Source organism: Triticum dicoccoides, chromosome 2B, assembly GCF_002162155.2.
Source record: "Triticum dicoccoides isolate Atlit2015 ecotype Zavitan chromosome 2B, WEW_v2.0, whole genome shotgun sequence".
NCBI classification, from domain to species: domain Eukaryota; kingdom Viridiplantae; phylum Streptophyta; class Magnoliopsida; order Poales; family Poaceae; genus Triticum; species Triticum dicoccoides.
Genome location: NC_041383.1, coordinates 480,804,727 through 480,831,849, shown reverse-complemented (window position 1 = coordinate 480,831,849; position 27,123 = coordinate 480,804,727). Strand labels below are relative to the sequence as shown.

The 27,123-nt window shown below is 48.8% G+C and overlaps 1 protein-coding gene across 1 annotated transcript; it reads left to right on the top strand.

Moving 5' to 3' along the window:
• The first annotated feature begins 5,657 nt into the window (after window positions 1–5,657).
• On the top strand, window positions 5,658–9,559 carry LOC119364356 (protein NRT1/ PTR FAMILY 4.3-like). The gene is made up of 5 exons (XM_037629823.1): window positions 5,658–5,873; window positions 5,990–6,207; window positions 6,843–7,286; window positions 8,288–8,403; window positions 8,497–9,559. The coding sequence occupies exons 1-5, from the start codon at window positions 5,768–5,770 to the stop codon at window positions 9,353–9,355; spliced, it is 1,743 nt and encodes a 580-aa protein (XP_037485720.1). The 5' UTR covers window positions 5,658–5,767; the 3' UTR covers window positions 9,356–9,559.
• The last annotated feature ends 17,564 nt before the right edge of the window (window positions 9,560–27,123 follow it).

The window sequence follows — 27,123 nt, the reverse complement described above, 5'->3', positions numbered from 1 at the left end:
CATGTGTGACAAGAATCACTCCAAAGTTTCTATTGGAGAAAGTAGGAGGAAAACATGTATCAACCTATGTGCCTAGATTACCCCAATGTCACCACAGGAATCCACAAGTTGAATACCGAAACATACATCAAGTGACTCAATAGAATGCCCCATTGCCACCACAGGTATCCACATGCAAGACATACATCAAGTGATCTCAAATCCAATATTCAATCCAACATAATGGAACCTTAAAGAGCAAGACTCAATTCATCACTACAAGATAAAGAGGGGAAAACACCATATGATCAGACTATATTAACAAAGCCCATGGTTACATCAAGATCGTGCCGAATCAAGAACATGAGAGAGAGAGAGAGAGATCAAACACATAGCTACTGGTACATACCCTCAGCCCCGAGGGTGAACTACTCCCTCTTTGTCATGGTGGCTAACGAGAAGATGAAGATGGCCTCCGATGATGATTTCCCCCTCCGCCAGGGTGCCGGAGAAAGGCTCCAGATGGGATCTCTTTGGTACAAAGGCTTGCGGCGACGGAGCAGAAGTTCTTGATTTCTTTTGGGTTTTTTGGTATTTAATGGAATATTTGGCATTAGTTTCACGTCAGGGGGGTCCATGAGGAAGCGACAAGCTCAGTAGGCACCACTTGAGGGTGACCCGTGCCCTGTGAGCTTATCATGTCCTTGTGGATCTTCTGGTCCTTCCACGAAGCTTTGGGGTCTCTTTTTGTCCATAAAAAATGACCATATTTTTTTGGCCCATTCCGAAAACTTTTATTTCTGCACAAAAAACAATACCACTGTAGTTCTGCTAAAAACAACGTCAGTCCGATTAGTTCCATTTAAATCATATAAAAGTGACCCAAAAGTATATAAAATTGTTGTAAACATGGCATGAATACTTCATAAACTATATATACATTTGAGAAGTATCACACTAAAAAAACACTTCCGTGATGATACGTGTTTGTCGCAGTAGGTCATGTTTTCTGTCATGCATGTATATCCATGACGATTTTATGACAGAATCAAGATAGTCATACATGTGCTGTCGTAGAAGTGTTCCATGCCAATACCAAAATTATCATCATGGAAGTGTCCACTTCCATGACGATAAATGACACGTCATGGAAGTGTTTTCATCAAGTGTTTTTTTTTGGTTTTCTACTACGTTCCCCATTAGTCTTTTCCTTCTTCTTCTTCTTTCTCAATTGGGATTTGATGTTGTCCCAACTTCAAATGAAGGACCGGTTGGATCCCCCAATTCATACTCCATTTGGGTCGGATCTTGATTATCATTGATCATGTCTGACATGATCAACTCCTAAATGATCAAGCATTCATCAAGTCATAAATGAACTAGAGCTATATGCAAAACATTGAACATGGCATATGCAAAGTTGATCAGGCATGAGCAACAAGGACATAACGAGTCTTGTAATGTCATTCCGCTGAACAGGTCATGGGCAACCCGGGCGCCGCCGGTACCCGTGCTTGTCCGCGCCCGAACCAGCCGCGGCAAGTGACAGACGTCCATCGTCGGAATTCCCCAATCGGCCATCGGATCCTCCTTTGTCCCAACCTGGTCCGACAAAGCGATCCTTGTCGACGACTGGGTGGATGGGTGCGGGGTCCCGGGCGTGGCAGGGGGGGTGGAGGGGGGCAGTGGCTCGTCCATGTACGCATCCGCTCCCTGTGACGCCAATGCTTTCATCTCCCGCTGCCTCCGTTGCCGGTCCATTCGGGCGACGTTCTTCGGCTTGCAGGATGAAGCCAATGATGGGACGTCGATGGACGAGGCGGACGCAACCTCTGTTGCGGCGGTCGGGGACGGGTTGGACGACATCTAGTACGTCGGATCGGGACAGGCAGCAAGGATGGGGAGCAAGGATGGCGGGCAACAAGGGCTCGGACACGAGAAAGACAGGAGGAGTGGTAATGATATAGTTGATTTGGTGCAATTTGTGGTGAGGTAGGCCTTTCCGGTACGACGTGGTGGACGCGCCCGGGCTTCCTCATATACGCCCCATTTTGAGGCTGGATATGAGGGATGTCTGTCAGCTCGGGCGTTTGAGACCTGTTTGAGGCGCCCGTCTGGCTCTTTTTTTTTTTGACCGGGCCATCTACCTGGTCCTTTGAGGCGGATTTGGGGTGCCTGTTTGTGGATGCTCTAAGGTGGGTCTTTTTCCTATATTTGGGACGCTCGGCTTGGTATATTTGTGTGTTAAGAAAATCAGAGTTAGTTGGGATCAACTATTTTGATATATAGAATTAGAATATATCATAGGAGTTCACTAAAGTATTGACCATTCATACGTTGATCCTTTTAACTTGCATTCAATGATACTTGTTCCAAACAATGTACATGCAACTATCGTATAAATTGTAATGCAAAAATAGTTAAATTGAAATTGAGAAAACTTTTAAATGAAATATTTTGGAACACAACTAAGACTATAATTAGAAAAAAGAAATATAGAAGTATTACGTAACTTGAAGTTAAAACAAATGAGATATAATTTACTTATTAACATTTGGGATAGGTCATAGAATTATTTTATACTCCCTCTGTCCCAAAATATAAAAACGTTTTTAACACTACACTAGTGTCAAAAACGTTCTTATATTATGGGACGGAGGGGGTAATAGATTGTGACATGGCGTCCATGTGGCTTATGAGTCAGCTGCCACGTTAGCCTAACATGTGGCCCAAATATATTTTTGGTAAAAAAGAATGGTAAGTCGTGTAATACAACAGAAGTACAGGGTCAAGAGGATAAATTTTCTATACTATCTATACTACTATATAGTGTATGAATTTTGAAAGTTTGAATTCAGGCACTGAAATGCATTTGTGGCCGTTCATTGAGTTGCATCCGACGGCCTAGAGCGCTGGGATTCGCAGCTACAGTAGCATTCGGTGTTAACTGGGTAGTTCCAGAAACATCCACAGAGTTAGCACTGACTCACGGACCCCGCTATATGTTTTTTTTTGTTTCTTATATAAGGAGCACCCATCCACGGGTTAGCACCAGTTACGGACCCCACTGCATGTCTGTTTCAGGAGCCTAAGTCACCACGCTACAGTCGCATCCCTTAGAGTTGTGAAAATTGCTTTACTAAAGCAGGAAACATCATTTGTACATGGCATGTGGCAGGAGAAATAAGTAGCCCCGTACTACCAAGTCTGACAAGCAGTGAAAATATATAGAATTAAACAAATCAAACCGGTGCATTGCGCACATAACTCGCGTGCATTTTTGGATGGAAGCTAAAATATTCCTTTAGTAAAAAATAGCAACGGGTATCCCAATTTTGTGAAAATGACATATTTTCTTTGCATATGATAGCTACTGTGTATGAACATAAGAAGCTTTCTTATGCTAACTACAAGTATTTTTGTTTCTCATTTTCTACATGCACAATGTTCATTTGTCTTGAATCATTTCTCCGGACACTCAATGACTTAATTTCTGGGGCCAAAATCACACCGTAACGTAAAGACGCGCAATGCACGTGCAAGCATACTAGTACACTTAAAATCATGTAACCGACACTCTGCAACTATTCGGAGGTAAAAGTCGATTCTACCTGTAAAACCTAGCCCACTACTTGGGGCCACGTTTCACTGAATTTTGACAAGCCAAGCCTGCTCTGCTGCTGCCAAGGTGCCCTTTGATTCGAAACGTAAATCAACCAGCTGGGGCAGCAACTGTACCGGCACACCAATGGCTGCTCAACAACTCAAGCATATGAACAGAGTCCCCATATGCTCAGGGTACATATCCAGCAGTGGGAATCCTGCTGCCATGCCATGAAGCCCAAAAAAGCACTGTGCCCATAAACAAGCCACAGTGCCCCTGCTCCAATGGCCGAGACCCAAAGGCTGGACGACCTCAACTCACCCATGAGCTGCACAAAGGCATCGCGCTTTGCAGCATCATCACCAGATAAATAAAAGAAAGAAAAGAATTCCGTCTCCGGTCGATCGATCCCCTCTCCCTTATCCGCCATCACGCGTCCGTGCATGAGCCACGGCGACGACGACGATTCAATTCATGCGCCCCGTCACCGGATCGCATCGATCGCAGCGGCGCTCTTTCTTTTCCGGAGATTTGTTCCGTTTCTTTTTGGCCGGATGGAGACAAGTCCGCGGATCGCCGCGATGAGCTCTTTTGGCCTGTCGATCGTCCGTTTCGGTCCCGTCGCGTACTCGCGTACAGCTAGCACAGCACAGCGGCCGGTCCGTTCCGCGTACCAAGAAGCGCGTGTGCGTGTGTGCTTCCGTCCGTGGGATAATGCCTGAATATTTCATGTCGTGCGCGTTAGGTGCCCACAGCCCACTCACACTTCTCTATACTGTTTGTTTATTAGGAGTACAGTACGTACGAACGTACGATCAATTTCAGAAGGAGAGTTACTACCACTTATTACCACACGGTTCGGTTCTTTGCAGTACTAGTTGAGGATCATCATTTTCTTAACAAGCCTAGATTTGGCACCTCTTAACTGTACGTATCTGTGTTGTGTGTTGAAGGGGGTCACTGGAACAAAGCATGTGACGGTCGAATCTATGCCTTGTGATCTCTACTCTGCTCTGCTCTGCCAGCTAGGGTACGCAAAAGCAGGGGGGCTTTTGAACATCAGATTTGGCGCTGCCGTCTTTTTGAACAGCACGCCAAGAATCAGGAGGCATATCTATCTATCTATCTATCTATCTATCTTGGCATATGGGGAGCTAGTATTCCTACATAAGCCATCTATATTGTAGCATGCAACTTGCGGTGCAAAATCTGTTAAATATACTTCCACTCCGAATCATTTCCTTCATAGTACTAGGCATCCGATCTGCTGCATGTACGAATGTATTGTCCCATTGCACGATCTAGATGGTCCTCCATCCATCGACATTCCTGGTACGTGCTGGGAGTACAGAGTACTACGTAGCTAGGGTACCTGCCTCAGCTCTCCCGAGAGAGAACCAATACCTGCACGGGTGTCGTGTGCACCGTGTCACTGTCTGCGCCAGAAACGAGGACAGGTAAACACATCAATTCCACTATATTTTAGGGGTCATCAAGTAGTTATCCCGTCGTGTGGCTGTGGTTTTAGCTGTCGAAACAAGCTCCTCACTGATAAGTCTTCCAGAAAAACAGAAAAGAACTCACCAATATAGACAAAGCAGTACTACATCTCAGTCAAAACTTGGGTCAGGAAACAACTTATATCTATCTATCTGAACGTCTCTGCTTCAGTCAATCCACAACACAAAAACAACAATATATTGTTGACCTGGAAGCTGACCTCTGGTTGCGATTTCCAGCAAAGCAGAACAAAAACACACATGGACCTGCCCAACAATTCGAGCAAGTCAGTCCATATCCATATCCAGACGCCATCTGATGCATGTGTGTGCACACGCCTTTTGGCCCTCCCAACTCAGCAGCTCCTCACACGATCGCGGGCGGCACTGCACACCTGCACTGCGCTGCCACTATGGACCGATATCGACCCCGAAATTCCGATGTGAAAGTGAAGGCCACTAGCTCAATGCCCCTTTCGGCATTCGTCCGTCCACAAGAGAGGGCAGGCGGAGTCATCGCCGTGCTGTGCTCCGCCGCCTATAAATAATGCCCCGACCACCAACATGGCATTTACCTACGCAGCACAGCACAGCAGAGCAGAGCTCGTCATTCAGCTAAACTAGCGGTGACTGACTGGCTGCGAGCACGAGTGCTGCTACCTAACCCGGTTGACCCCTAGAAAGCATGGACGTTGAGAGCTCCACGGCGCATGAGGTCTCCGTCGACTGGCGGGGCCGCCCGTGCGAGCCGGGCCGGCACGGCGGCATGCGCGCAGCCGTCTTCGTCCTAGGTACGTAGTACTCCTACCTACATCAAGTTAGTTCGTTATACGGACGAGCCATAGAGCAATGTCTATTGTCTATCCAATCTATGGCGCGCGTGCTGATTGGTGAGGCTGATGTGCAGGGATCCAGGCGTTCGAGATCATGGCGATCGCGGCGGTGGGGAACAACCTCATCACGTACGTGTTCGGGGAGATGCACTTCCCGCTGTCGGAGGCGGCCAACGTAGTGACCAACTTCGTGGGCACCATCTTCCTCCTCTCCCTCCTCGGCGGCTTCCTCTCCGACTCCTACCTCGGCTGCTTCTGGACCATGCTCACCTTCGGCTTCGTCGAGCTCTCGGTACTCCTCACTATGCTTCCTCACAATCTATATACTCCTAGCACTACAAACTCGACTAGGAAGGAGTGGCTAGCAGTGACCCCACCAACGGGTGGCCTGCGCGTGTTCCATTCAAGACAAGAAGATGGAACGTGTGAGAGTGTTTTTCCTTTGTGACCGACCGATTGACTGTTGTTTTCACGAAAAGGGAGATGAACTTGGATGGGCCAGATAAAAAAGCCCCTATCACCATGCATGGACCCGGTTTGGGGGCCAGGTTGAACTCAACGCACGCAGCATGGCCGGGGACTAACGATATGATAATCATTTGTTTTCTCTGAAAGAAAAGCGACTAGAACTACACACGCCAATGGAAATTTGTTTGTTGTTGTTTTGGGGGCTTGCCTGAAAACAACATGTCCCAAGAAAGTTGTGCTAGTGTTACTTGCCTACTTTCAACTATCCTAGGCACTTCTTGCTTTTACTAGTAGCAGACAACGTTTGTAATTTACCCTAAAACCCTGGATTTAACAGAAATAGAAATATGAAATCGAAGAATCGAAACAGTAAAGAAAAAACTATTTTCATTCGGAATATATATAAAATCGGAAATAGTATGTTTTGCCTGGATTTTTACTAGTGTGTTTTGTCAACAGGGCTTCATACTACTGTCAGTGCAAGCACACCTTCCGCAGCTGAAGCCGCCGCCGTGCAACATGGCGTCCATGGACGGCAGCTGCGAGCAGGCCAGGGGCTTCAAGTCTAGCATCTTCTTCGTCGCGCTCTACCTGGTGGCGCTCGGCAGCGGCTGCCTCAAGCCCAACATGATCGCGCACGGCGGCGACCAGTTCTCCAGCTCCGGCGGGTCCGACAATGCCAAGAGCCTCTCCACCTACTTCAACTCCGCCTACTTCAGCTTCTGCCTCGGCGAGCTCGTCGCCCTCACGGCGCTCGTCTGGGTGCAGACGCACTCCGGGATGGACGTCGGCTTCGGCATCTCCGCCGCCGCCATGGCCGCCGGGCTCATCAGCCTCGTGTCCGGCGCGGCCTTCTACCGGAACAAACCTCCTCAGGGCAGCATCTTCACTCCTATTGCAAGGGTAACAATAATCTTCACTTCACTATAGTAATTAAGTCAGTAATAACTCAATGATTGTAAAGACGGACGTGTTGATTGTATTTTTTCCTACAAAAAAATTGTGTTCTGACAAACTTTGCGCATTCAAAAATTGGAAGAAGTTTGCACCGTTAGGTTAGTGGCAGGTTGCTGTATGACAGTATGTCAAACATCTCCTTTCTGCTAAAAAAATCCTTTTCAGAAATTTCCAAGACACTGCAGTATATGCAAGAACTTTTGACAAGACAAATGATCTGATCACATTACTATATCCCCCCTCTAGCTAGTACTCTATGATTAGATTAGCTATTCTTGAAATAGTAGGTAGATTTAGTTTCGTCATCATTCAGTCAGTCAGCTATTCTTGCATTATGCTCACCTTGTCACATTCAACAGTTCTAGAATTTGGGGCCATATGATAGGTAGTACAAGTAGTTTACATATTTGCTTGCCGATCAGATCTAGTCAGATACACCTAGGGAAGCTAGAAACGATGTGCTCTCTGCAAGTTGTGTCTGCGGTGCAGTTCTTAAAGGTTTGTGACTTATTGACTGTTAGGATGTCAGTTCTGCGTGCAGCTATGGTTTTGGTCCTGCTGATAACGACAGAACTGACTGCGGATTATGTGTGCTGAATCACGTGTGCTGATGTGCAATGTGTGCACTTGCATTATTCAGCATTGGTTCGAGATGACAAGCTCTCTCTGTGCAAACAATGATAAAATATTGGGCCGTGCTTTATGCTGTTTTTGTCAAATGAGATTAAGACCATTTTGACACAGAAATGTACATTTGGACCTTCATTTGTTTATTGTCAACCAAGATACAGTTGCGTGGCAATAACATTTACATCAGATTTGCTATTTGCAGCTGATCCTGACTAACTTGTAGTGACATGCTAGTAAAAAATATGCTGCAGAGTCCTGCTGTTTCCTTGAAAGAAAGAAAAAACTGACAAGTTGGTGCGAACTGCTAAATTCTGCAGGTGTTCGTCGCCTCCTTCTCCAAGAGGAAGCAGGTCTGCCCTACCAATCCTGGCAACGTCGGAATTGGCGAGCCGGCACGCCTCGCCGGCAGCTTCCGCCACGGCAACAAGTTCAGGTGGAGCCGCCGCATCCATCGTTCTGGTGAGCAGATTGCTCTGAGTTAGTTGTTCTGCGGCCTGACTGACATGCTGTGAAACCATGCACGCAGGTTCTTAGACAAGGCGTGCGTCAGGGACGCGGAGCAGGGGGGCAACACGAAGCCGGAGAGCCCGTGGCGGCTGTGCACGGTGTCGGAGGTGCAGCAGGCCAAGACCCTCCTCGCCGTGACGCCCATCTTCGCCTGCACCATCGTGTTCAACACCGTGCTCGCGCAGCTGCAGACCTTCTCGGTGCAGCAGGGCAGCGCCATGGACACCGTCCTCGGGGGCGCCTTCCGCGTCCCGCCGGCGTCGCTGCAGGCCATCCCCTACGCCATGCTCCTCCTGCTCGTCCCGGCGTACGAGCTCCTGCTCGTGCCCTTCATGAAGCGGCTCACGGGGACGCGCTCCGGGATCACCCCGCTGCAGCGCATCGGGGTCGGCCTCGGCACCGTCGCCTTCTCCATGGTCGCCGCCGCCACCGTCGAGCGCCGGCGCCGCGACCTGTCGGCGTCCGGGGCGCGGATGTCCGTGCTGTGGATCGTGCCGCAGTTCCTCGTGTTCGGGGTGTCGGAGATGTTCACCGCCGTGGGGCTCATCGAGTTCTTCTACAAGCAGGCCTGCGCCGGCATGCAGTCCTTCCTCACCGCGCTCACCTACTGCTCCTACGCCTTCGGCTTCTACCTCAGCTCCGTGCTGGTGACGACGGTGAACAGGGTCACGGCGAGGCACGGCGGCGCCGGCTGGCTCGGCGACAACGACCTCAACAAGGACAGGCTGGACCTCTTCTACTGGATGCTGGCTGCGCTCAGCGTGCTCAACTTCTTCTGCTACCTGGTATGTGCAAGGTGGTACAACTCTGGTGCCGATGGCTCTGATGCTGCCTCAGCTCAGATTGCAGCAGAGGGTGATGCCAAGGAGATCAGCTGAAGACCTACATGGAGATTGAACCTGTATATGCGTATAGATATATGTAGAAATGCATGAAAAATAGTGATGGGGAAAGAAGTGCTAGGTTAAGAAGGTTTCCTTTGATAAGGAATAGAAAGTACATTAGCATGGCTAAGGAAGTACATTAGCATATGTATGCTAGTTCTACCACAAAGCATAGTCTTCAGTAAACTTATTTCGCCATGATCATCGCGAAGGTGGTACAATCACCAAGAGCATCGTCGACTTTAGGCCCATTAGCCTTATCCATGCAATCGCCAAGATCATCGCGAAGGTGCTCGCTATCCGGCTTGGCCCGCACATGTCCGCCCTCGTCTTCAACGCTCAAAGTGCGTTCATCAAAACGCGGAGCCTCCACGACAACTTCATGTATGTTAGAAACCTTGTGCGACGCTTGCACACGAGCAAGACTCGCTCTCTCCTATTCAAGTTGGACATCCGCAAGGCATTTGACTCTATCAAATGGGAGTACTTGCTTGACCTCCTACGGAGGCGAGGTTTCCAAAGCAAATTTTGAGAGTGGATTGCGGCTCTGCTATGCTCCTCATCTTCGAGGATCCTCTTGAATGGGGTAGCTGGTACCGCCATCAAGCATGGCCAGGGACTATGGCAAGGGGACCCCGTCTCTCCCCCCGTCTCTCCCCTCCTTTTTGTGATAGCTATTGACACATTGAAGCAAATCCTTGATGTGGCGACAAGGAAGGGCCTTATTCACAAGGTCCGAGGAAGAGGGGTCATGGCGCGAACGTCTCTTTATGCGGATGATGCGGCTGTGTTTGTAGCGCCAATCAAAAGAGATGTGGACAACCTCGCGGCCATTCTGCGAGGTTTTGGCGAAGTCACCGGCCTTTGCACCAACTTTCATAAGAGCTTAATGGTCCCCATTCGGTGCAGCAACCTTGACTTGGGCCACATCACGCAAGGGTTACTGGCTGTCAGGGCTTCCTTTCCGCTCCGCTACCTGGGACTCCCTCTATATGTGTGGAAGCTGAAGCTCGCCGACCTACAATTTCTTGTCGATAAAGTGGCAAGTAGACTGACTACATATGACGGCCAAAACATCACCACCATTGGCCGCGCGGCCCTTGTTAAGTCGGTCCTCGCTTCCCAAGTGATCTACTTCATCACGTCACTTGTCATACAACCCACCATTCTGCAAAACATCGACAAGCTTGAGCGGGCCTTCCTATGGCCGGGGTCGGATACGACATCCGTGGCAAAGTGCAAGGTCAATTGGGATGTTGTCAGCCGGCCGCTCGCCTATGGTGGACTCAGGGTCCTCAACACCAACAAGTTCGCGCGGGCTTTGCATTTGCGGTGGCCTTGGTACGAGTGGAAGGAGCCCACACAGTTGTAGGTCGGGAGTGGGAACCCGTGCGATGAGGAGGACCTCAACTTTTTCTACGCCTGTACCACCATCAAGGTTGGGAACGGTGCGAAGACTCCATTTTGGGACTCCCCTTGGCTCCTTGGTCGCAAGCCCAAAGACATTGCTCCGCTCATTTACGAGACTTCCTCTCAGAAGCACAGGAAGGTATGGGAGGCCCTCAAGGACAACGCGTGGATCCTCAAAATCAGACCGCCCGCATCGGTTTCCATCGAGCATGTTGCGCAATTCTTCATCCTTTGGACCCTACTGCACGAGGTGCACCTGGATGAGCTCACCGAGGATGACATCCTATGGAAGCACACGGAATCTGGGCACTACTTCGCGGCCTCCGCTTACAGGGCACAATTTTTGGGCTTGGTCCTCTCCTCCATGGACCAAATGGTCTGCAAGGCTTGGGCCCACCAAAAGTAAAATTCTTTGCTTGCCTCGCGCTTCAGGATAGGATCTGGACTGCTGACAGATTGGAGAAGCGAGGATGGCCTAACTGTGGCCCCTGCCCCTTGTGCCGACGGGTGCAGGAATGTGGCCCTCATCTTTTCTTCATATGCCGCTTCACTCTCAGGCTTTGGAACAAGGCTATTCAAAAATTTCACATCCACGACATGGACACGTCCACATGGCACCTGTTTAACTCCGTTCATGCCTGCTGGGTGAGCACATGCACCACGGGCACCACCGACAGAAAAGCAAAGGCATCGATTACCATGCTAGTGTCATGAGTCATCTGGAATGAGCGCAACGCAAGAGTGTTCAGGCAAAAGAGCGCGCCTCCGCAAATCTTGCTCAGCATCATTGAAGACGAGGCAAACCTTTGGATCAAAGCTGGGGCAAAGAAACTAGGGTCTTTTTTATTGCGAGAATAATTGTCATGCCGTAATTTGGGTGTGTGTTGTAACAAACTCTTTCTCCTCCTTATTTAATATATGAGGCAAAAAATTTGCCTCCGTTTCAAAAAAAAAAAGTAAACTTATTTCAGACACCGGTGGTCAACATGGAAATATGCAATGGAATAGTGAATTAAGCAACAGATAGGATGTTGATAATATAATGGCCGAGCACAAACCTCCCTTGGCATGAAACAAGGGAAAACCAAATTTCAGAACACATAATGCATGCAAGATGTACATATTCAAAACAAAATCTTGTTCAGGTCTTCACTATGCTCGATAAGTACCACGAGCAGTTACGAAGTTTCCAGGTAGCAAAGCATACAGAATTCATACATGCTGCAAATTTTGTCCAAGGACACCATCTTACAGAATGATGCAACTGCTGCCAGATTTGGCCACTTCTTCAGCCTTCTTCAGGCTATCCTTCAGTGCACGAATCTCTTCCCTCAAGTTATTCTCCACGGCATGCCTTTCTTTCTGCTCTTCGTGAAGCTGGTTTTCCATCCTTGCAATTGTACTGTTTAACTTTTCCTCCATCTATGAAGACAGGTTCTAAATCGTAGCTAATAATCCACTAAAGTATCAAAACAATAAGAAAGATAGTAGTACTTCTCAGCTGATCAGTGATGGATCCTAATTATAACGGATGTATTTAAAAGTTAGAGGCTTGCTTCGGTAGACCCCCCTCACAAATCGTATAAGGACGACATGGTCATTTGAACATAAGGTATACCAACCTCGGTATGTGACACGTACGAGCGTAGGCGTACACAACCAATCCAAATCCCTCCCTCCTGGGCTTGGCCCATTTTTTTTACTTTTTAACCCGTCAAAAAAGCATATACATGAGGTAGGGTTTGAACTCCAAACCTCTTGATTTTACTTCCACCCACGGTAACCAACTGGGACAACTAACTTCTTGTGCTGGTTATTTCTTTTACTCGACCTGAGTGCTCGTATGATCATCGATGGATCCCCTTCCCTCCTCCTCCCCATCTCGCCCCAGTCGCCCAGCCCCCCTCCCCCGTTCGCCGGTCGTGGTTCGGCCTTCCTCCTCCCCTCTCGCCGGTGCTCTCTCCCTCCCCTCCCCTGCCTGCTCGCCGGTGGTGCTCTCGCCGCGGCCTTCTCCGCTGCTTGCGCTTGGATCTCGTTTCTGGGCCCTCGCGTCCGATGAGGAGGAATCGCGGTCGGCTTCCTCCTCCCCCCGATGCCCTTCGGCCTGCCCTGGGGGGGGTGGCGCCACCCCTCGTCGCTCCCCGCTCCCGTAAGTTTGCCCCTAGTGGCCGGGGTCGGTCGGTGGCTGCGGCATAGCTTGACGCTGGCTGGATCCGGGTTTCTCGCCGTCGGTGCAAGTCTGGTAAGTTTTCCGTTGCCTCTCCTGATCCTGGGATCCTGGGCGGTGCTCCTGATGGGGAGCTCGGAGGCTCTCCATCCCTCTCTCCTGCTCTCTCCTCGGCTGCCTTGTCGCCGGCGGCGGCGACGCCGGCGGCGGTGGTGGCGCTGGCGTCGTGTGCCCTAGATCTCGATTTCGCCTCGGTGGCCAGTGGGACACGGGCCGGTCCCCCGCTTGGGCCTGTTGGGCCTTTTGCTTTGGCGCTGCCCAGTGGGCCTACTCTTCCACCCCCTCTCTCTTTAGTGGATGAATTCCCCCCACTTGTCTCTTCCGGCCCAGTTAGGCCCCTCGGTCTGGTCCCTGCTCCCCAACCCTCTTCGGCCCATCTTACGCGTCGGGCCTAGGTGGGCACGGCTCGGTCGGGCTATATATGGATACCCCGTGGCTCGTTTCCCCCTTTGCTAGGGTTTCCGGCTTCCTCTTCCGATCTGCGCCGTCACCGTCTCCCCATTCGTCGCCTCGTCAGATCTAGCCCTCCTCCTCCCCTTCTCCTCCCTTTCGCTGCGGTGCTCGCCATGGATAAGTTGCGGGGTTCTTCCTACGAGGCGGTCTCGGGCAGCAAGCGTCGCCGTGAGGACTCCCCTGCTTCTGCGGTGGATCTGGAGCTCGAGGCTTCGCTCCGCTCCAAGCTGGAGGCGGAGGAGGCGGTGCGCGAGCAGGTGGCTCGTGACCGCGCGGCCTGGGCTGCGGGTCTGGAGTGGATGCAACGCTCGAAACGGGAGCGCGCGCCTGGGTCTGGTCCGCAGGGATCTGGATCTGGCCCCTCCCTCTCTCCGGCACTGGACCCGTGGGAGGCGGCGGCGGCCTCCGGTGGTGGGGTTTCTTCTTCGTCTGGCTCCCTGCCTGCCTCCGGCGTAGGGCGTGGCTCATCTGCTCTGACGCGTTTCCCCCCTCCTCCTCGCCCGGCTGGTGTCGGTGCTGGATCTCGTCCGCCGCCCCGGTCCTTCGCAGAGCCGGTGCGTCTCCCCCCCTCCCCCCCGGCCCATCCTCTGGGGTGCCTCCCTCTTCGGGGGTGGGTGACGGGCTGCTTCCTCCTCCCTCGTCGCTTCCGCAACCCCTCCCCTCCTCTACTTCCCAAAGCAACCCCTCTGCGCTCACTTGCTTCGCTTGCCACAAGCCTGGCCATTTCCAATCTCGATGCACCAACCCACCGTTCTGCTTGATCTGTCGCTCCGATGGTCACCTCACGGTCAACTGCATGAATAGGCAGAAGCCTCCCTCGGTTCTTCAGTTTGGCTTGGGCCTCCCCGGTTGCGCCTTCTTCGCTTTCGATAGTGATCTGCCTGTCCTGGAAATGGCGCCCGCTCTTTCCAATGCTGCGATTGTTACGGTGAAGGACCAAAAGATCTCGCCCCAAACTCTTCTTGAAGGGCTTCGCATTTGGGATGAGGCAGGGTGGGATTGGCAAGTGGTGCAGATCTCTGATTATGAGTTTTCGGTGGTGTTTCCCTCCAAGGAGTGCTTACGGATGATTGCTTCATATACGAGTTTCACTTTGCCCCTCAACCAACTGGTGGTCTCTGTCAAATCGGCATCCTGCAATGGTACGGCAGTTGGGCCTCTCTCCCAGACTTGGGTTCTGATTGAGGACTTGCCTGTTGGTCTTCGTTCGTCTGCCTTTCTCATGGCTTTTGGGGTTCTGATTGGGAAGCCCATGGAGGTGGATGAGGATTCCCTGAACAAGGTTGGCCCTGCTAGGATGAAGGTTTGGTGTGTGGATCCAGAGCGTGTGCATGGCACGATTGATATCTTCCCCTCCCCCAATGGTATCAGACTTCGGGTGCGGGTGGAGGGGATGGCTGCTTTTCAGGCTCCACCTCCCCCTCCCCCCCTTCTAACCCTTCGGACAAGCATGATAAGGAGGGGGATGGATCTATGGGTGGTACTAATCAAAGCAATGGATCTAATCTCCGCTTCACCCAATCTGAGTGGGATGGTTTGGCTGAGTCTGAACGTGAGCTGTTTCACTCCCAAGCTCCCTCTGGTACTGCGCCCCGCGAGGATGTGGCGAACCCTTCTGTTGCCCCGATAGTTTCTGCTGCTGGTGATGATATGCTGAAGCACCCCCCTCTGTCAGCTACCCCCGTGTCTGGTGCTTGCTCCAACCTTCCAGTCCGGCCGCTCTCCCCCACTCGCTCGGGAATTGAGGATCTTCCTGCCTCTCCTGTCTGCGACGTGGTGGGATCCCAGTCCCTGCGGAAGAAGAAATCCTCTATGCGCAAATTCTCGGCTAAGAGCAGGAACTCGTCGGGCTCGAAGCAATCCATGACCGGGGTTTGCCGTCGTCTCGACAAGGATATGGGGTTTATGTCTCATTCGGGCCCTCCTACGGCTTCTCCTGCTGCTCGGTCGCCTGCAATTCGGTCTCCTGCGTCCACGGCTCGCAAAGCAGGCGGGTGGCTAATTCGGGTGGCTCTATCATGGAGCGGGCGGAGAAGCGGGCTGCGGCGAAGGATCTTCCACCACCAGGTACTCCCCCCATCCCCTCTTCTGTTTCTTCTCCGGTTCGGTTGGTTTTACCTTCTCTTTTGGATGATCTTCTTTTAAATATTATGTCGGACGTGGGAGTGGTGGTAGATACTTCTGTTGGATCTCCTAGTTCTCTTCTCGCAATCATTCGGGCTAACGAGATGGCTCAGGCGGCCATATCTAAAGCCAAAGAGGTTGTTGCCTCGCAGGCTGCTGCTTCTAGTAGTACTCAGGGTGCGGAGGCAGGTGCGGAAGCTGGTAGTGGCCAGCCCCAACCCAATTATCCAGGAGGGGCATGAATAAACGAGCTAAATCATGCGCGGCTCCTAGCAGGTCGAGTCTCCGCATTAAAAACCTATCTTATAAATGAGGGCCTTATTCTGGAATATTAGAGGGTTCGGTGCTAGGGGGCGCCGCGACCAAATCAAAGATCTGGTCCGCTCTAACTCTATTGATTTCATGGGGTTGGTTGAAACCTTTAAGGAAGCTTTCTCCCCTAATGACCTTTCTGCTATCGTGGGCATGGACAGATTCAATTGGCACTCGTTGTTGGGGAATGTAGCAGAAATCAAAAAATTTCTACGCATCACCAAGATCAATCTATGGAGTAATCTAGCAACGAGGGAAAGGAGAGTGCATCTACATACCCTTCTAGATCGCTAAGCGGAAGCGTTCAAGTGAACGGGGTTGATGGAGTCGTACTCGTCGTGATCTAAGTCACCGATGATCCTAGTGCCGAACGGATGGCACCTCCGCGTTTAACACACATGCAGCCCAGTGACGTCTCCCATGCCTTGATCCAGCAAGGAGAGAGGGAGAGGTTGGGAAGACTCCGTCCAGCAGCAGCACGACGGCGTGGTGGTGGTGGAGGAGCGTGGCACTCCAGCAGGGCTTTGCCAAGCACTGCGAGAGACGAGGAGGAAGAGAGGTAGGGCTGCACTAGGGAGAGGAAAACTCATGTGTTTGCAGCCCCCAATACCTCAAGTATATATAGGGGAAGGGGAGGGGTTGCGCCCCCATCTAGGGTTCCCTCCCAAGGGGTGGCGGCAGCCCCAAAACCCATCTAGGGTGCGGCCAAGGGGGGAAGAGGGGGAAACTTGCCCCCCAAGCAAGGTGGAGGCGCCCCTTCCCCAAACCCTAGGTGCCTTGGGCCCTGGTGGGGGGCGCACCAGCCCACCTGGGGCTAGTCCCCTCCCACACTTGGCCCATGCACCCCTCTGGGGCCGGTGGCCCCACCTGGTGGACCCCCGGGACCCTCCCGATGGTCCCGATACGTTACCGATAGCACCCGAAACTTTTCCGGTGACCAAAACATGACTTCCCATATATAAATATTTACCTCCGGATCATTCCGAAACTCCTCGTGATGTCCGGGATCTCATCCAGGACTCCGAACAACATTCGGTAACCACGTACATCTATTCCCTATAACCCTAGCGTCATCGAACCTTAAGTGTGTAGACCCTACGGGTTCGGGAGACACGTAGACATGACCGAGACAACTCTCCGGCCAATAACCAATAGCGGGATCTGGATACCCATGTTGGCTCCCACATGTTCCACGATGATCTCATTGGATGAACAACGATGTCGAGGATTCAATCAATCCCGTATTCAATTCCCTTTGTCTAGCGGTATAGTACTTGCCCGAGGTTCGATCATCGGTATCCCGATACCTTGTTCAATCTCGTTACCGGCAAGTCTCTTTACTCGTTCCGTAACACATCATCCCGTGATCAACCCCTTGGTCACATTGTGCACATTATGATGATGTCCTACCGAGTGGGCCCAGAGATACCTCTCCGTCACACAGAGTGACAAATCCCAGTCTCGATTCGTGCCAACCCAACAGACACTTTCAGAGATACCCGTAGTGCACCTTTGTAGCCACCCAATTACGTTGTGACGTTTGGTACACCCAAAGCATTCCTATGGTATCCGGGATTTGCACAATCTCATGGTCTAAGGAAATGATACTTGACATTAGAAAAGCTTTAGCATACGAACTACACGATCTTTGTGCTAGGCCTAGGATTGGGTCTTGTCCATCACATCATTCTCCTAATGATGTGATCTCGTTATCAACGACATCCAATGTCCATGGTTAGGAAACCATAACCATCTATTGATCAACGAGCTAGTCAACTAGAGGCTTACTAGGGACATGGTGTTGTCTATGTATCCACACATGTATCTGAGTTTCCTATCAATACCATTATAGCATGGATAATAAACGATTATCATGAACAAGGAAATATAATAATAACTAATTTATTATTGCCTCTAGGGCATATTTCCAACAGTCTCCCACTTGCACTAGAGTCAATAATCTAGTTCACATCGCCATGTGATTAACACTCACAGGTCACATCGCCATGTGACCAACATCCAAAGAGTTTACTAGTGTCACTAAACTAGTTCACATCATCATGTAATTAAGACTCAATGAGTTCTGGGGTTTGATCATGTTTTGCTTGTGAGAGAGGTTTTAGTCAAGGGGTCTGCAACATTCAGATCCGTATGTACTTTGCAAATATCTAGGTCATATTGTAAATGCTACTTCCGCGCTCCACTTGGAGCTAATCCAAATGGTTGCTCCACTATACGTATTCGGTTTCTCTACTCAGAGCTATCCGGATAGGTGTTAAGCTTGCATCGACGCAACTCTTTACGTCAAACTCTTTATCACCTCCATAACCTAGAAACATATCATTATTCCTCTAAGGATAATTTTGACCGCTATCTGGTGATCCACTCCTTGATCACCTTTGTACCCTCTTGCCAGACATGTGGCAAGGCACACATCAGGTGCGGTACTTAGCATAGCATACTATAGAGCCTACGTCTAAAGCATAGTGGACGACCTTCGTCCTTTCTCTCTCTTCTGTCGTGGTCGAGCTTTAAGTCTTAACTTCATACCTTACAACTCAGGCAAGAACTCCTTCTTTGACTGATCCATCTTGAACACCTTCAAGATCATGTCAAGGTATGTGCTCATTTGAAAGTACCATTAAGAGTTTTGATCTATCCTTATAGATCTTGATGCTCAATGTTCAAGTAGCTTAATCCAGGTTTTCCCTTGAAAAACTCCTTTCAAACAACCCTTTATGCTTTCCAGAAATTTTACATCATTTCGGATCAACAATATGTCATTCACATATACTTATCAGAAATGTTGTAGTGCTCCCACTCACTTTATTGTAAATACAAGTTTCTAACAAACTTTGTATAAACCCAAAAACTTTGATTATCTCATCAAAGCATATATTCCAACTCTGAGATGCTTACTCCAGTCCTTAGAAGGATTGCTGGAGCTTTGCATACTTGTTAGCATCTTTTAGGATTGACAAAAACCTTCTGGTTGTATCACATGCAACCTTTCCTCAAGAAATTTTCCGAGGAAACAATGTTTTGACATCCTATCTGCAAGATTTCATAAATAATGCAGTAACTGCTAACAAGATTCCAATAGACTCTTAGCATCACTACGAGTGAGAAAGTCTCATCGTAGTCAACTCCTTGTACTTGTCGGAAACATCTTTAGCGACAAGCTGAGCTTTCTTAATGGTGACACATACCATCATTGTCTGTCATCCCTCTTAGAATCCATCTGTACCCAACAGCCTTACGACCATCAAGTAGTTCTTCCAAAGTCTACACTTTGTTTTCATACATGGATCCTCTCTTGGATTTTATGGCCTCAAGCCATTTGTCGGAATCCGGGCCCACCATCGCTTCTCCATAGCTCGTAGGTTCATTGTTGTATAGCAACATGACCTCCAAGACAGGATTACCGTACCACTCTGAAGCAGTACGCGTCCTTGTCATCCTACGAGGTTCAGCAGTGACTTGACTCGAGGCTTCATGATCACTATCATCAGCTTCCACTTCAATTGGTGTAGGTGCCACATGAACAACTTCCCGTGCCCTGCTACACACTAGTTGTAGTGACGGTTCAATAACCATATCAAGTCTCCACCATCCTCCCACTCAATTTTCGAGACAAACTTTTCCTCGAGAAAGGACCCGATTCAAGAAACAATCCCTATTGCTTTCGGATCTGAATTAGGAGGTATACCCAACTGTTTTGGGTGTCCTATGAAGATGCATTTTATCTGCTTTGGGTTCGAGCTTATCAACCTGAAACTTTTTCACATAAGCGTCGCAGCCCCAAACTTTTAACAAACGACAACTTAGGTTTCTCCAAACCATAGTTCAAATGGTGTCATCTCAACGGAATTACATGGTGCCCTATTAAAGATAGTGTGGTTGTCTCTAATGCCTAACCCATGAACGATAGTGGTAATTCGATAAAAGACATCATGGTACGCACGATATCCAATAGGGTGAAACTATGATGTTCGGACACACCATCACACTATGGTGTTCCAAGTGGTATTAATTTTGAAACAATTTCCACAATGTCTTAATTGCGTGCCAAAGCTCGTAACTCAGATACTCATCTCTATGATCATATCATAGACATTTTATCCTCTTGTCACGATGATCTTCAACTTCACTCTGAAATTACTTGAACCATTCAATAATTCAGACTTGTGTTTCATCAAGTAAATATACTCAGTATCTACTCAAATCATCCGTGAAGTAAGAACATAACGATATCCACTGCGTGCCTCAGCGCTCATTGGACTGCACAATCAAAATGTATTACTTCCAACAAGTTGCTTTCTTGTTCCATTTTACTGAAAACGAGGCTTTCAGTCATCTTGCCCATGTGGTATGATTTGCATGTCTCAAGTGATTCAAAATCAAGTGAGTCCAAACGGTCCATTTGCGTGGAGTTTCTTCATGCATATACACCAATAGACATGGTTCTCATGTATCCATCTTTTCAAAACGAGTGAGTCCAAAAGATCCATCAATATGGAGCTTCTTCATGCGTTTTATACCAATATGACTTAAGTGGCAGCGCCACAAGAATGTGGAACTATCATTATTATCTTATATCTTTTGGCATGAACATGTGTATCACTATGATCGAGATTCAATGAACCTTTCATTTTAGGTGCAAGACCATTGAAGGTATTATTCAAATAAACAAAGTAACCATTATTCTCCTTAAATGAATAACCATATTGCGATAAACATAATCCAATCATGTCTATGCTCAACGCAAACACCAAATAACAATTATTTAGGTTTAACACCAATCTCGATGGTAGAGGGAGCGTGCGATGCTTGATCACATCAAGCTTGGAAACACTTCCAACACATATCGTTAGCTCACCTTTAGCTAGTCTCTGTTTATTCCGTAGCTTTTATTTCGAGTTACTAACACTTAGCAAATGAACCGGTATCTAATACCCTGGTGCTACTAGGAGTACTAGTAAAGTACACATTAACATAATGTATATCCAATATACTTCTATCGACCTTGCCAGCCTTCTCATCTACCAAGTATCTAGGGTAATTCTGCTCCAGTGACTGTACCCCTTGTTACAGAAGCACTTAGTCTCGGGTTTGGGGTCAACCTTGGATTTCTCCACTAGAGCAGCAGCTGATTTGCCGTTTCATGAAGTATCCCTTCTTGCCCTTGCCCTTCTTGAAACTAGTGGTTTCACTAACCATCAACAATTGATGCTCCTTCTTGATTTCTACTTTCGCGGTGTCAAACATTGCGGATATTTCAAGGATCATCATGTTTATCCCTGATATGTTATAGTTCATCACGAAGCTCTGGTAGCTTGGTGGCAATGACTTTGGAGAAACATCACTATCTCATCTAGCAGATTAACTCCCACTCGATTCAGGTGATTGTTGTACCCAGACAATCTGAGTACAAGCTCAACAATTGAGCTTTTCTCCCTTAGTTTGCAGGCTAAGAGACTCCTCGGAGGTCTTATACCTCTTGACGTGGGCACGAGCCTGAAATCCCAATTTCATCCCTCGAAACATCTCATATGTTTCGCGACGTTTCGAAATCGTCTTTGGTGCCTCAACTCTAAACCGTTTAACATTACTGAACTATCACATAGTTATCAAAACGTGTATGTCAGATGTTCGCAACATCCACAGACGACGTTCGAGGTTCAGCACACTGAGCGGTGCATTAAGGACATAAGCCTTCTTCGAAGCAACGAGGACAATCCCCAGTTTACGGACCTAGTCCGCATAATCGCTACTATCAACTTTCAACTGAATTTTCTCTAGGAACATATCTAAACAGTAGAGCTAAAGCGCGAGCTTACGACATAATTTGCAAAGATTTTTTGACTATGTTCAGGATAATTAAGTTCATCTTATGAACTCCCACTCAGATAGACATCCCTCTAGTCATCTAAGTGATTACATGATCCGAGTCAACTAGGACGTGTCCGATCATCACGTGAGATGGACTAGTCATCATCGGTGAACATCTTCATGTTGATCGTATCTTCTATACGACTCATGTTCGACCTTTCGGTCTTTCATGTTCCGAGGCCATGTCTGTACATGCTAGGCTCGTCAAGTCAACCAAAGTGTATTGCGTGTGTAAATCTGGCTTACACCCGTTGTATTCGGATGTTAGAATCTATCACACCCGATCATCACGTGGTGCTTGGAAACAACGAACCTTTGCAACGGTGCACAGTTAGGGGGAACACTTTTCTTGACATTATTGCGAGGGATCATCTTATTTAAGCTACCGTCGTTCTAAGCAAATAAGATGTAAAACATGATAAACATCACATGCAATCAAAAAGTGACATGATATGGCCAATATCATTTTGCTCCTTTTGATCTCCATCTTCGGGGCTCCATGATCATCATCGTCACCGGCATGACACCATGATCTCCATCATCGTGTCTCCATGAAGTTGTCTCGCCAACTATTACTTCTACTACTATGGCTAACGGTTTAGCAATAAAGTAAAGTAATTACATGGCATTGTTCAATGACACGCAGGTCATACAATAAATTAAGACAACTCCTATGGCTCCTGCCGGTTGTCATACTCATCGACATGCAAGTCGTGATTCCTATTACAAGAACATGATCAATCTCATACATCACATATCATTCATCACATTCTTTTGGCCATATCACATCACATAGCATACCCTGCAAAAACAAGTTAGACGTCCTCTAATTGTTGTTTGCATGTTTTACGTGGCTGCTATGGGTTTCTAGCAAGACCGTTTCTTACCTACGCAAAACCACAATGTGATATGTCAATTGCTATTTACCCTTCATAAGGACCCTTTTCATCAAATCCGATCCGACTAAAGTGGGAGCGACTGGCACCCGCTAGCCACCTTATGCAACAAGTGCATGTCAGTCGGTGGAACCTGTCTCACGTAAGTGTACGTGTAAGGTCGGTCCGCGCCGCTTCATCCCACAATACCGTCGAAACAAGATTGGACTAGTAACGGTAAGCATATTGAACAAAATCAACGCCCACAACAACTTGTGTTCTACTCGTGCATAGAAACTAGGCACAGACCTAGCTCATGATGCCACTGTTGGGGAACGTAGCAGAAATCAAAAAAATTCTACGCATCACCAAGATCAATCTATGGAGTAATCTAGCAACGAGGGGAAGGAGAGTGCATCTACATACCCTTGTAGATCGCTAAGCGGAAGCGTTCAAGAGAACGGGGTTGATGGAGTCGTACTCGTCGTGATCCAAATCACCGATGATCCTAGTGCCGAACGGACGACACCTCCGCGTTCAACACACATGCAGCCCGGTGACGTCACCCATGCCTTGATCCAGCAAGGAGAGAGGGAGAGGTTGGGAAGACTCCGTCCAGCAGCAGCACGACGGCGTGGTGGTGGTGGAGGAGCGTGGCACTCCAGCAGGGCTTCGCCAAGCACTGCGAGAGACGAGGAGGAAGAGAGGTAGGGCTGCGCCAAGGAGAGGAAAACTCATGTGTTTGCAGCCCCCAATACCTCAAGTATATATAGGGGAAGGGGAGGGGCTGCGCCCCCATCTAGGGTTCCCTCCCAAGGGGTGGAGGCAGCCCCAAAACCCATCTAGCGTGCGGCCAAGGGGGGGAGAGGGGGAAACTTGCCCCCCAAGCAAGGTGGAGGCGCCCCCTCCCCAAACCCTAGGCACCTTGGGCCCTGGTGGGGGCGCACTTGCCCACCTGGGGCTGGTCCCTTCCCACACTTGGCCCATGCACCCCTCTGGGGCCGGTGGCCCCACCTGATGGACCCCCGGGACCCTCCCGGTGGTCCCGGTACGTTACCGATAGCACCCGAAACTTTTCCGGTGACCAAAACAAGACTTCCCATATATAAATCTTTACCTCCGGATCATTCCGGAACTCCTCATGACGTCCGGGATCTCATCCGGGACTCCGAACAACATTCGGTAACCACGTACATCTATTCCCTATAACCCTAGCGTCATCGAACCTTAAGTGTGTAGACCCTACAGGTTCGGGAGACACGTAGACATGACCGAGACAACTCTCCGGCCAATAACCAACAGCGGGATCTGGATACCCATGTTGGCTCCCACATGTTCCACGATGATCTCATCGGATGAACCACGATGTCAAGGATTCAATTAATCCCATATTCAATTCCCTTTGTCTAGTGGTATAGTACTTGCCCGAGGTTCGATCGTCGGTATCCCGATACCTTGTTCAATCTCGTTACCGGCAAGTCTCTTTACTCGTTCCGTAACACATCATCCCGTGATCAACCCCTTGGTCACATTGTGCACATTATGATGATGTCCTACCGAGTGGGCCCAGAGATACCTCTCCGTCACACAGAGTGACAAATCCCAGTCTCAATTCGTGCCAACCCAACAGACACTTTCAGAGATACCCGTAGTGCACCTTTGTAGCCACCCAGTTACGTTGTGACGTTTGGTACACCCAAAGCAATCCTGTGGTATCCGGGAGTTGCACAATCTCATGGTCTAAGGAAATGATACTTGACATTAGAAAAGCTTTAGCATACGAACTACACGATCTTTGTGCTAGGCTTAGGATTGGGTCTTGTCCATCACATCATTCTCCTAATGATGTGATCCCGTTATCAACGACATCCAATGTCCATGGTCAGGAAACCGTAACCATCTATTGATCAACGAGCTAGTTAACTAGAGGCTTACTAGGGATATGGTGTTGTCTATGTATCCACACATGGATCTGAGTTTCCTATCAATACAATTATAGCATGGATAATAAACGATTATCATGAACAAGGAAATATAATAATAATAACTAATTTATTGTTGCCTCTAGGGCATATTTCCAACACTCATTACCTGCCTCGGGTCACTCGGGTGGGATCTTAATAGGCTCTAATAAAGATATTTTTGATTTTGTTGCGTTTGATCATGGAATCTTTTGTCATAAAGCCATGAATACCCTCTGTGAGTTTATCGTGGTATATGGGCCTGTGGATCATTCTTTGTCTCCTTTATTTCTTAATGAACTTTCTGTGAAGATTGAATCCTGCAATCTCCCGATGGTTATCGGGGGTGACTTTAATCTCCTTCGGTGCCCTTCTGATAAAAGCAACGATATCTTCTCCTGGCCTCTAGCTAATGCCTTTAATGATTTTATCAGCGCCAATGCTATTCGTGAGCTTCCCCGGGGCGGAACTCGCTTTACCTGGTCCAATCATCAGGCTAACCCTATTAGATATGTGCTTGATAGAGTCTTCATTTGTCCCAGGTGGGATTCCATGTTTCCTAGGGCCTCCCTCGGCGCCAAATGCATAGTTGGCTCTGACCATACCCCCTTAATCCTTGACGATGGTTCTGTCAGTCTTAGACCCCCGGCTAGATTTCAATTTGACGCCTCTTGGCTGACTATAGATGGTTTTATCGAGATGGTGGCCTCGAAGATATCCCTCCTTCTCTCCTCCAACGCTCGCTCCTTTGGGCCTCTGGATGACTGGCACTCGTGCTCCTACAACCTTCGTAAATTTCTTAGAGGTTGGTCTCGCAACCGTGCGGCGGAAGATCCGCGTTCCAAAACTTTCCTTGAGGCACAGATCGCGTCTCTTGATCTCGCGGCCGACTCCACTGGGCTTTCTGATGATGGTTGGGCGGTTCGATATAACCTTGAGGCCGCATTAATGCAGTTGCACCACCAGGCTGAGGTTTATTGGCGCCAGCGGGGCACTCTCAATTGGACTCTAAAAGGTGACTCCCCTACCGCTTATTTCTTTGCGATCGCGAACGGTAGGAGAAGGCGATGTGGTATCAATAGCCTGATTATTAATGTTGTGCGCTCTTCGGATCAGTCTGCTATTATGGCTCACGTGGTGGACTTCTTTTCTTTGCTGCTGGGGGCTAAGCCTCAATCGGGCTTCTCCATTTTCCCTTCCCTTTGGAACATAGGCCTTAAAATTTCTCCCGAGGAAAATGCATCTCTGATGATTCCCCTTTCTGATCAGGAAATATGGGATGTAGTTAACTCTTCTAATCCTAATGCTGCCTCTGGGCCAGACGACTTCTCTATTCCTTTCTTTCGGAAATTCTGGCCTTAGTTGAAGCAGCTGGTCTGCAATGTCATCCAGGGTTTCTGTCTTGGTACTATCGATATCTCCCGCCTGAACTACGCAGTGATTTCCCTGATCCCCAAGGTTAAGGGTGCTGAATTAATCTCTCAGCTCCGTCCTATTGCTCTGATTAATAACTTTGCCAAATTTCCGGCTAAGGGCTTTGCGAATCGACTGTCACCGGTTGCGCATAGAGTTATCAGCCCCTTCCAATCTGCTTTCATAAAAGGTCGTTTCATTCTAGATGGCATCTTATCTTTGCACGAGATTGTGCACGACCTTCACTCTCGGAGATCTAAATCGATTATCCTTAAGTTAGATTTTGAGAAAGCTTATGACTCGGTAAGCTGGTCTTTCCTCAGACAGGTCTTGCTTGCAAAAGGCTTCGACGGAGCTTATGTGCATCGTGTCATGCAGTTGGTCTCGGGTGGTCATACTGCCGTTTCTGTGAATGGGTTCATTAGTAATTTCTTCGCCAATGGCAGAGGCCTCCGTCAAGGGGACCCTGCCTCCCCTGTTCTTTTTAATTTTGTGGCCGGTGCCTTTTCGTGTATGCTCACTAGGGCGGCCCAATGTGGTCACATCATTCCAGTGGTCTCCCATCTACTCCCGGAGGGGGTATCTCATCTGCAATATGCTCATGACACAATTATCTTGGTGGAACTGGACGATACATGTATTGCCAACCTTAAATTCATCTTGCTTTGCTTCGAAGCTGTATCGGGCCTTAAGATTAATTTCTCTAAAAGTGAGGTCTTAGTGACGGGTGTTGATGATGCGGAAGCCTTGCGGGTGGCCAGGCTTCTTAATTGTTCCTTGGGTTCCTTCCCCTTTAAGTATTTAGGCCTTCCAATCTCTCCTGTCTTGCTTCACTCTAAGGACTTTGCCCCGGCGGTCGCTAAGGTGGGAAACAGGGTGCTCCCTTGGAGGGGGAGATATAATACCAACGCTGGCAAAGTTGCTCTAATTAATTCCTGCTTATCTTCTCTCCCTATGTTTCTTATGTGCTTCTATCTTCTTTCGGCTGGCGTCCATGCTGGCTTTGACAAACATAGGGGAGCCTTTTACTGGAATTCCGCCGATAACAAACGAAAATATAGGTTGGTCAAGTGGCAATGTATGTGTAAGCCTAAA